Source organism: Miscanthus floridulus, chromosome 1 (genome assembly GCF_019320115.1).
Source record: "Miscanthus floridulus cultivar M001 chromosome 1, ASM1932011v1, whole genome shotgun sequence".
NCBI lineage: Eukaryota > Viridiplantae > Streptophyta > Magnoliopsida > Poales > Poaceae > Miscanthus > Miscanthus floridulus.
In genome coordinates, this window is record NC_089580.1 from 158061742 (window position 1) to 158072677 (window position 10936).

At 48.5% G+C, this 10936-nt stretch overlaps 1 protein-coding gene and 1 non-coding gene across 2 annotated transcripts; both read left to right on the top strand.

Annotated features, from left to right (window-relative positions):
* The first annotated feature begins 6808 nt into the window (after nucleotides 1–6808).
* Nucleotides 6809–9454, top strand: LOC136499464 (WEB family protein At2g38370-like). Its single transcript, XM_066495109.1, has 2 exons — nucleotides 6809–7083; nucleotides 7780–9454. Exons 1-2 carry the CDS (start codon nucleotides 6907–6909, stop codon nucleotides 9235–9237), a joined length of 1635 nt encoding a protein of 544 aa, XP_066351206.1. The 5' UTR covers nucleotides 6809–6906; the 3' UTR covers nucleotides 9238–9454.
* Nucleotides 9455–9921: 467 nt separating this feature from the next.
* TRNAS-UGA (transfer RNA serine (anticodon UGA)) lies at nucleotides 9922–10003 on the top strand. Its single transcript has one exon. It is a non-coding gene; the product is annotated as a tRNA-Ser (tRNA).
* The last annotated feature ends 933 nt before the right edge of the window (nucleotides 10004–10936 follow it).

The following is a 10936-nucleotide window of genomic DNA, read 5'->3' on the forward strand; positions in this document are numbered from 1 at the left end:
TTTATTTTTAAATTTAACATTTTTTGCCGCGTCTATTGCCACAGCGCGGACAAACAACGCTGCCGCGCCATGCATAGCGGAGCGGCAGCGGCAGCGGCGATAACGTGGCACTTCTCCGGGCCATGGCCGCTAACGTGGCAGGAGCTGCCGCGCCGCACATCTTGGCGCGGCAGTGCCACGCCACGGCCCACGGCACGGCGAAGCCCAACACAGGACCGTGGCCCGGCCTCCCTCTCCTCACTGTCTCTCTGTCACACTCGAGTGAAACAGATCGAGGGGGAGACGCGCCCGCCGCCGCCGCCCGTGTCCACCCGCCAGCGCCGCCGAGGCCAGCGCCCGCAACAACCCCCCCCTTGACCACCCGCCTATCTCTCTCCCTCTCTCCCCATTCCTCCCTCTCTAGGCCGCTCCAGGAGCGGTGCTCGTCGCCGGCGCAACGGCCCTTTCCCCACCGCCGACCGACCTCTCTCCCCATCGTCTTCTTCACCTGCGCCTCCCTGTCCCTTCCTTGCTCGGCCGGTGGTGTGCCGCACCCCTCCCCTTCTGTCTCCTGCTACCAGAAGAAGCCTGCCGGCGGTGGGCATTGCTGCCGCCGGCCACATCGTCGCTATTGGTGGATTTGGCTAAGCCCCAACCTTCTCCTCATTGTCAAGGGACTTCCCTTGTGTATTTATTGATTGAATCAAAATTGTTGTTACTTAGGGTTAAGATGTAAAATTAGTTTGAATGATTAGTTAGTATAGTTAGTATAGTAAGTAAAGTATAGTTAGTATAGTTAGTAAAGTTAGTTAGTATAGGTAGTATAGTAAGATAGTATAGTTAGTAAAGTTAGTTGATTTAGTTAGTACAGTTAGTGAGTCTAGTTAGTTATTTTATTTAGTATAATTAGTTATTGTAGTTAGTCTTGTATATGTGTTAATATTAGATTAGTTAGTATAGTTATAGTTAGTATAGGTATTAATATTACTATGGACAGTACGTACGACGATTTTGACGGCTTAATGAAGTTTCTTGAAATACTTTTGTTGACGGGGAGGTCAGGAGGGAAGGAGGCATCTTTGCTAGACGCGTCGGGATATAATTATCTAGGACGACTCCGTTTTCGCCAAACCTGTAACAACCCAAAAATCCACACACCAAAAATTCCAACTGAAAAATTTTTGTTTAAAAACCTATGTATTGTTAAGTGACATGTGTGGAACCCAAACCCTAGTTTTGCATTAGGTGCAACCCAACTAGGTTATATCATAAGCAGAGCATGATGCATTGTCACATGTGTATTTGAAACCCCCATGAAATAGAATCTTGCATGCATCTTAATTCAATATGTGATTTGGATTTTATTGATTTATGTGATGAGTAAATAAACCCTCATAACAATTGTTAAATTCCTTGAATTAAATCAATATCTAGATTTTGAAAAAAAATGCCTTAATAAAAAGCACAACTATTTTTGTATAACAAAAATAGTCAATAATATCCCTAATATATGGGAAAGGTAAAAACCACCATGTATGACCCTTGTAAACCACCATCAAGCTAATAAAACCTAAGACACTTTGACTAAACCTTGACTTAGTAACTAATTGCTGAAAACAGAAAATAGAAAAGCCTTCAAGAAATACTAGAAAATGGCAAAGGCCATTTCGGCCCAAACGGCCTGCCCAGCCTAGCCGAGGGCCCCTCCCTCTCACTCCCCCGCGCGCCAGCCAAAGCGGGCCGGCCCAACACCGCAGCGCAGCAGCACAGCGCAGCAGCTGTAGCCTTCCCCGCTCTAGGACAAACTGACGGGTGGGCCCTCGTCGTCAGTCACACAGCAACAGGGTCTTCTTCCTCCCCACGCCGACCTCTCCCTCGACTAGGAACCGACCAGAGCAGTAGGCGTGGGCCCGGGGTCATGCAAAGAGCATGACCCTGTCCCCTTGGTGTAGCGCTCACGCGCCCCCCACGACAACTGCCCCGCACCCGTGAGCCGTTTGATGCGCATCGCGCATCACCGCCACCCGATCAACCGCCATTGGTGAAGCCTGGAGCTTCGCCTATAAAAGGAGGAGCCCGGAACCCTAGCACCTCACCACACCTCGCCACCGCCGTGCGGTTCGCACCAACACACTAAGCCAAGGGACGAGAGGAGAAGGAGAGGCGCGGAGAAGGACGTCGCTGTCGGAGTAAGAAGGGAGGAGCCGCCGGCGCGGAAGACGGGGAGTACCTCTGTCCCGGCTCGGCTCTGCTACACCGTCGACACTGCACCACCACCATCGCCTTCGAGCTCCCTGCGGTGAGCCATCTTGCTGAGACCACCTCCCTAGCCAAATGGAACATGCACCGCCATGATCGAGACCTTGCTGAAGCTTCGAGCTCTGGCCTAGCCCAACTGGTTAGCTAGGGAGACCGCCATGGCCACGCTTGTCGAGACCTAGGACACGCCATGCACGCTGCCATTAGCTAAAAGGAGGACCCCAGCCACGACGTTGTACATCAGAGCAGGAGCGCACATGCACGGGCACGCTCACCATGGCCGAGAGCACAACCATGGTGAGACCACCGCGTCTTCTACGTCGCGGTAAAGGCGACGTTGACACCCTAACTGGCTCTGCCATGACGAGAGACACACCGCGCTCACCTTAGCCAAGGAAGAAGCCCACCGAAGCCCTGTGTTGCCGCACCGCACCTCGTCGGAGCGCCACTGCCTCTGCTTTGCCCCCACCACCATGGCTAGAGCCACTGGGAGCACTAGGAGCTCCTTCAACACGCCTACCATGGCCGTAGAAGCATCGTGGAGCTCACATGCTCCTTCAACTGGGCTCTCGCTACCACTGCAGCCCTGTCCATGCACGCCGACGAACCCACGCTGCTGTTCACCGTGGCCAAAACCCTAGGAAGCCCCAGCTGCCACCTTGACCCCACCACTGCACTCGCCGAGGCTTGGCGACGCTTTTGCCTACCTTAATCGCGCACCAGTACCGCCCGAGAGGCTCACCGGCGAGCTCACTGCCGGCAGGAGCATCGGGGACGATGGGGAATTCTCCTCGCCTGGTTCACGTACGCGTGCACCCGGTCCTGGTGAACCAAACGGAGGAGAAGGATCGGTGGACCCAGACTACATACACCGTGTCTGCGGTCCATGAACCAACACCGCGCAGTCCACCATGCACTGGATTGGTGGACTAGAGCCCAGTAGAGGCCCAAGGTCGTGACGTGGCCGTACCAACGCGTGCCACGTGGCGGGCCAAGCCTGGCCCAAATCTAGGCCCAACCAGCCCAGTCGATGCCCGCCCTGTATTGACCATTGACCGGTCAACGTTGACCATTGACCGGGGCCACATGTCAGTGACACCGCCATGCAGGACCCACTTGTTAGAGGATGAAACAGCCGAGATGATGTCATGCTGACGTCATGATAACGTCAGCTGCTGACGTCAGCAGCTCTGGCCCCACCTGTCAGTGATTGTGATCCATTGACCATTGACTCGCCCGTTGACTTGATGTTGACTTTGACCAGACCCACATGTCAGTGACCCAAGAGCCCCTGGTCCCACCTGTCAGTAGCTGATGACGTCATGCTGACATCAGCGGGACCCCACCTGTAAGTACTAGAACCGAGACGATGACATCATGCATGCCACGTGGACCAACAGGAGCGTGGCACGTGTCAGCATGATATTAATTCAGCCTTTTTCCATTCTCAGAAATGATTTAAACTTCGAAAATTCATAACTAATTCATACGAACTCGGAAAAATATGAAACCAGGACCAAAATTCATCTAAAAATCGAGCTCTACACAATGGACCCATGTTTGTGTGCATTTGGCTCCTTTGAATTTTCATTGCTTCTTTGTGCTATTCTATAGACGTCGCTAACACGACTATAATGCGATCGTTTGCAGACTCGGAGGAGAACCAGACGGACGAGGATCGAGAGTACTGTGAGGAGTACGGAGACGACTACACTGAAGGTACCACATCCCACCCAATCTCGTAGCACCTATTACGCATGGCTAATATAGAACTGCCATTGCCTTACTTTATCGTTATTTTCACACTATGACAGGACTTGCATGGTAGTATGCTTTCTTGATGGCCTTTACCTTGACGCAACCTTACCCCTGCTCACCCTGCTGTTAGGCTAGTCACATGCTCGCTGCTATATTTCACTGCTTATTATTTCTACTACGCTTATATATACTATATTGATACGTGGTGGAAACTGGAGTTATCTGGACTTTAGGGAGAGTGCTGCATGTGTGACTTGGGTGTGTGGAGGGTGAGGGTTGTGTCGACCAAGTTGGAGTATACGACGAGCCTGGGGCAAGTCTTGCCGTGAGGTGCTACCTGGGCACCCCTGGAATGGATACCTGTGGTGGGTAAATGGTGATATGAGGTGGCTCTGGGTGTGAACCTGTGATGGGAGGAGCCCGGGGTAGAGGTGCTGTGGTGGCACGGTAAAACCCTGATAAAGACATTCTGGCTTGGTCATCTCTAAGGACTTACTAGTACTCAGACTCACCGGGAAGCCTTACGTACCACTTGTCCTATATGGTGCGAGACGGCCGGACTACTTGGTAGGATATTGCCACTACTGCTAGGTTGATAGCGGACAGTGCAAGGAGGTACGGGGCGTGGAGGATTTCCCCCACACCCTTCTGAGACTTTATGGAGACCTTGTGGACCCGACTCATGACTCACAGTTTCAGCCACCCCAGACTAGACTTGGGGTGTACCAGGGCTGAATGGTAGAGTGGCATTATCCTAGGCTAGCAAGTGGCCGGAATCAGCCCAGTTGACGACGGTCAGCGAAGAAGGCAGATCTTATGGTTATGTAAAACCTCTGCAAAGTGTATGGTTGATCGATCGATACATATGCCGACTTGTCGGCTATGGACCTTTCCTGGGTTTCGCTTAAACTAGATAGCGAGATGAGTCCTTTTCTTCTTCCCTCGTGAGAGAGTGTCGGTCGTAGCCAGGGGCTACAGGCCATGAGACAGTGCCGAGAGGGAGTTGGCCCGTCGACTGAGCGATGGTATGGTGATGATATGGAAAATGGTGGTATATCGATCCTAGGATCGAAACCTGGCTCTAGACAAAAATGGGGTGGGATGTGTGTGAGAATAGTGTTAAAAACTTGACCAACTACTATTATATACTTGATATGCTAATACATAGGAAACCCCAACCTTATAGGTTCCTTTTGATTATATCCAACTTGCATCCAATTTCCACAAAGCATTGTTCATAGGGTGGGAGTGGCCAGTACAAATCGTACTGATAAACTTTGGCACATAGGTTCTGCTGAGGAGTATAGCTTAGCTCTGAGGAGTTTGACGGTTGAGGGGTTCGTTCCTACGCTCGAGTTTTGGCGATCTTATCTCCAAGTTGTTCTGGATGAATGCTACCTTTGATTCCGCCAATGCGGCAATGTAATAATTTATGTAATTCCGCACTTTATGTACTCTGATATTATCGTTGTATGGATGTGGTATTCGACTGGAATTTGGGTAATATGATCTAGAACGGTCATAATACACTTCGACTCTGTGGATTTCCCTTCGCGGAAATCAGGTCGTTTCAAAAACTCCTTCCGATACATGTCTTGCATCTAAAAAACGGTTGTAATTTAACAAACAAAAATCAAAACATCACAAATTAATATCAATGAGAACCATTTGCATTACAACAAATAAAATATAACCTACACTTTGGTGCAAACTCTATCTTAGATGTAAACATGCAAACTATATATAAACTATACTTTTGTCACTAAAAAATAAAATTTGGTACATCAACGGTGTGTCCATATATTTATTCACATATAAAAGTTGAGATGCAAACCCAAACAAGCAAAATTCATATAAAAATTGACCTTAGAATACATGGTAATCATAATTCTAACTAACTAATTAACCTTAACATTGGCAATCCTAATCCTAATCCTTCAATCCAATATTCTAACGAACTCATATTTTTCTACATACCCTAACTACTCATTCAAATCCTTTGATCTACCGTGGAGGCCGAGGAGGAGCTTCATTACCTTGACAACGTTGAGGAGGAGCTTCGGAGAAGCTAGGGAGGGGACCGACAAGGGAGGGAAAGTCGGCGGCCGGCCGTGGGGGAGCCGAAAGGCAATGGCGCGGACGCCGCAAGCGGCCTCATCTCGAGTCGGGCAGACAGACAGAGGGAGGGAGCCAGCGCCACAACGAGTAAGTAAAGCCTCGCGCGCGCCATGATGCGCGGCGTGTCAGCCCCGTCACGTCAGCGATCACCGCGGCCGTTGACCGTCCCTGCCGCGCCGCCATGCATGGCGCGGCAGTGTGAACTTACCACGCCATGCAAACAGGCACGTCCAAAAGTGTTACTTAAAAAAAAAACAGAATTAAAAATAGTTTAAAAATGTTTAAAAAAAAATCCGCTTGATTTGCCTCGGTCTCGGTGTGGCAGAGGCAGAGGAACCGAGGAAACAGCCGCTGCGGCCTGCAGGCTGCAGCTGCAGGGAAACGGTAACATGTGGCAGCCTTGTTGTGCGTGGGCGCTCGCTGGCACGTACTGGCAGTGGCAGCAGCAACAGGCAGACCAAACAAGACTGCTTTGTTTACAGTCATCAGTCTAGGGTATGTGCCACCGTGACACAGCAACGTTGGTGGGAAGTGGAAACTTTTTCTTTTTACAAAGCTTTAAATATTAGGAGGGGCTGTCTGCAAAATACGAAAACGCAACGGCCAACGGCTCCTTGGTGGGGCGGGCGGTCAACGTCTCTCTCGCCGGGTCACTCGCTCGCTCTTGAAAACCCCCGCAGCTTTCCCGTATTCCCACATCTCTCCTCCGCCTCTAGCCAGTTCCTCTCCACTCTCCTCGCGCACCAGTCACCAGTGTGGTGCGCCACCAAGAAACTGATCCCACCGTTCCCCATGAGCTCCGAGGCCGAATGCGCAGCAACGGCCGCCGCCCCCGATGCGGCAGGCGGCGGCAAGGCGGAGATCGACACGTCCGCGCCGTTCGAGTCCGTGCGGGAGGCCGTCGACCGCTTCGGCGGCAGCGCCGCCTGGAGCTCCGACCTCGTCAGGCGCATGTTCGCGCCCTCCAAGGTGACCACCCGCCGCCTCTTTTCTTCTCCCGTTTCCTGCTCCTCCGTCGATCCCTGCCGTGCTATAGCTTGCTGCGGTTGCTGCAGCTGCATCCAACTGCTAGTTGATGATTATTATGAGCTCCGAGGTTGATGGGTCCTCCTCCTTGTCCGGATGGATTTCGGCATTTGGCTCCTGTTAGATGTCGGTACCTGGCTACTTTACTCTCCTGCAGTGATTTGGAAATATGCTGGTGCATTGGTGCTTGCATTGCTGCCCGTCAATAAGCACATATACTAATCAATTCCATCTCGGTTTTTCCTAATTGCTTGGTCCCGCGAGTGACTGTGACTGCCCCCAGCAAGCCAGCAACAGAGTGAACAGATGATGCTAATCTTGCTACTATGCATTGTACTCTGCACATTTATGACGAGAGAGTTTAGCATTGGATTCCTAATTGGGTGGTCACTGTAGTTCCACGAATAACGTCTTCGCAATCTTGGTGCAGCATTCCGTTTTTATTTCGGCAAAGCTCAAGTAGTGTCGAGTGACGTGTGTAAACTATTGTGTGGTTTTTTTTTTTTGCCTTCGACGTTTGTAGCGAGGACTAAAAAGGCATCTCCTCATTCCGGGATCTGTATCTTTTCCCCATTCTACATATACTACATATTTTATGATGTCGTTTCTTACTTTCCTTCCCACGCTTGCAACCTGCAGAAACATGAACACTCTGAACAAGCTGCAGAGGCCATCAACGCAGAGGAGCAGGCTGCACAGCTAGAAAACGAGCTGGCCGTCAAAGAGAGGGAAACTCTTGATGTGCTCAAGGAACTGGAGGCAACCAAGAAAATCATAGCACACCTGAAACTGAAGATACAGAAGGAAGCCACTGAAACATCCCCTGAAGAAGCTGCGAAGTCTGATGAAGCTGATCAGATCTCTAAGGCAGGACCTGAAGAGCAGCAGCCTGAAAACATCAACGTCGAAGTGGACATGGAAGGTGCAGAGGAAAATCATTCAGGTTCAGTTCCGGCGGAACTTGAGCAGGCAAAGGCAAGCCTGAACAGAACTACAGGTGATCTGGCTGCAGTGCGGGCTGCAGTTGAGCTACTACGAAATAGCATAGCAAAAGAGAAATTGTTGCTTGAAAGAGGCCGAGAAAAGCTCTCCTCTAACACTTCATTGGTTTCTTCTTTGGAGGATGAGCTGGATCAGGCAGCACAAAAGATGGAAACGCTGAAGGATCTGCAGAGGAGACGCAAAGACCCCTCAGACATTTTTATGGAGATTAAGAAAATGACCACTGAGGTGCAGCAGCTCAGGAGCATGGCAAATGATTCGAAATCTGAAGCAATGGTGCTGGCTGCAGAAATTGAGCAGGCAAAGGCCAGCATTAGCACAGCTGAGGTCAGGTGCATTGCAGCCAGAAAGATGGAAGATGCCGCTAGAGCAGCGGAAGCCCTTGCACTTGCTCAGATCAAAGCACTACTGAGCAGCGAAAGTTCTTTTGAAGGTGACACCGCTTCTGATGGAGTAACTCTCTCGATGGAGGAGTATTTCACACTGTGTTCCAAAGCTCTTGAAGCTGATGAAAGCTCCAGGAAGAAAGTAGAAGACGCCATGCTGCAGGTAGATGTTGCTAGCAATTCAGAGTCCGAGTCCGTTAAGAGGCTCGAGGATGCCAAAGTAGAGGTTGAGGAATGCAAGAAGGCGCTACAAGAGGCCCTAAAGAGGGTAGAGGCTGCAAACCATGGGAAACTTGCGGTGGAAGAGATTCTTCGTAGATGGAAATCTGAGAGTGGACACAAAAAGCGATCTCTTGGTGGCTCCCCAAAATTCAAAAATGCAGCTCACCGTCGCGAAGATTCGCACACCACAGATATGATTTCTGATGTTTCAGATAGATCACACAAACCAACATTATCAATTGGGCAGATACTGAGTATGAAGTTAATGGGACCTGATGGGTATGCCAAAAGTGTTTGGGATGACAAAGCAAGCGAGATACCAGATATCTCACTTGGTCAGATTCTAAACAGGAGTGGTGTTTTGTGCAGAGAAGATATGGCTACTCGCCAAAGAGTTTCAGGAAAGAGGAAGAAGTTTGCATTGACTGGGCTTTCTGTTCTCCTGGCGAAGCAATCAAAGAACAAGAAGAAGAGAGAATCCTTTTAAACTGATATAAGTTGGCCCAAAATCAGTGCTGTACTTTATAGTATTGTAATATGCAGATGTAGTTCAACCTTGCCATTAGTAGTTAATTATTCAAGATATTTTATATGAGGAATGAGGTAGTATTTTTAGTTCCTAAATGTACCGGTAGCAATTTTTGCTGCTAATTAGAGTAGTGAATGACAGTTGTTTGCTATGTATGCTATTGAGATCTACGTAATTGGACCCAAATTTTACCTTTCTGCGTTGAGGTACCTATGGTCTAAAATTCACCTTTTTGGTATGCACAAGCACCATTATCCTTGGCAACTATGGGTCGTCAATTATACAAGAGATAAAACCAAAAAATATAAGGTTGTTTTCTTTTTTATTTTTGTCGTTTATAAATTGGAGTAATTTGAGGAGTACCTTTGTGAATGTGAACCAAGTGTAGCTTAGTTGAGTGGATTCTTTGAGTGGAACATGTCAACTCGGTTCGAGTTAACAACTCAACACAATTGCTCACATTTACGCAGGCGCATAGGAACATGTTGTGTGTGTGTGTGTGAATTTGAGCATCTATGTTTATATACAAATAAAAATAACAAAAGAGGCTTTCAAAGTGGCCACATGTAAATGCTAGCTGGGTGTGTCAAACGATACTTGCAGTAATTTTGTATAATGCGCCTTGATGCCTGTTGCGCGAGCGTCGATATGTCCGAGTGGTTAAGGAGACAGACTTGAAATCTGTTGGGCTTCGCCCGCGCAGGTTCGAACCCTGCTGTCGACGTTTTTTTTTATTTTCGCCCAGCTGTTTTTTTTCCCGTTCACCCAATCACCCCTAAAGATGGCGACGTTTTCTGTAACATTTGAACACTGTTGATAATTTCCGTTATAAAAAAAACTGTTGATTCACTTCTCATTATGAAAGTTAGATATTTGCTTCCATTATAAAAAAAACTGTTGATTCACTTGTCATTGAGAAAGTTAGACATTTGCTTTCGGCACTCTAGTCACGACTCACGACTTCTATGCGTATATGTATATGCAGTGTTGGTGTGACTTTATTTGGCATCTACCACAAGAAACCAGAGACGGAGGAGGTTAAAAATATTAATAAAAACCAAAATAGCTCCCGGCGAAGCAAAGGTTGCACGAGGGCACGAGGTTCAATGATTTAGGAAGAATAGCCTAGGTGATTGAGCAACACTTGTATGTAGATATGTTCCTGAATTTGCTCGTCGACATAAGTCATATATGATTACTTCGACAATCTTAAGACCTGACAACCTAGTCTCTCGAATACGCTTATATGGGTGGACTGTGTGAATGTGTGTTGCGTTTATTAGGGTTAATATACGTGCATGTTTATGAGCATGTGTGTTTGTATTGTAATTTGCGAATTCCATTTCAACGGCGATAAGACCCTAGTACTAGTACTTAGCCCAATCGTACACGAAGCGGGTCAGCACAGACAAGAAGCAATGAACATGATAGACAAGAACCATAGCCGAATAAGCCCACCCGATCTGGACGATCTTTGATTCAGTTGCTACCCTCTTTTATGACTTCTGGTGAAAAGGCCCGAAACCCCCCAAGAGTCGATATGGGGCCAATAAGGCTCAGACAACTGATGAGTAGCAAAGATCTGGATGTGTCTAGAGTGTTCTATATACTCAAGGGCAATGTTTTAAGTACATTAGTCACCATAATATGAACGTTA

Bases quoted from the DNA above. Each gene is read 5' to 3' on its own strand.
- LOC136499464 (XM_066495109.1), top strand. From the start codon at position 6,907: ATGAGCTCCGAGGCCGAATGCGCAGCAACGGCCGCCGCCCCCGATGCG. The intron at 7,084-7,779 runs GTGACCACCCGC...TGCAACCTGCAG, and splicing joins GCATGTTCGCGCCCTCCAAG to AAACATGAACACTCTGAACA.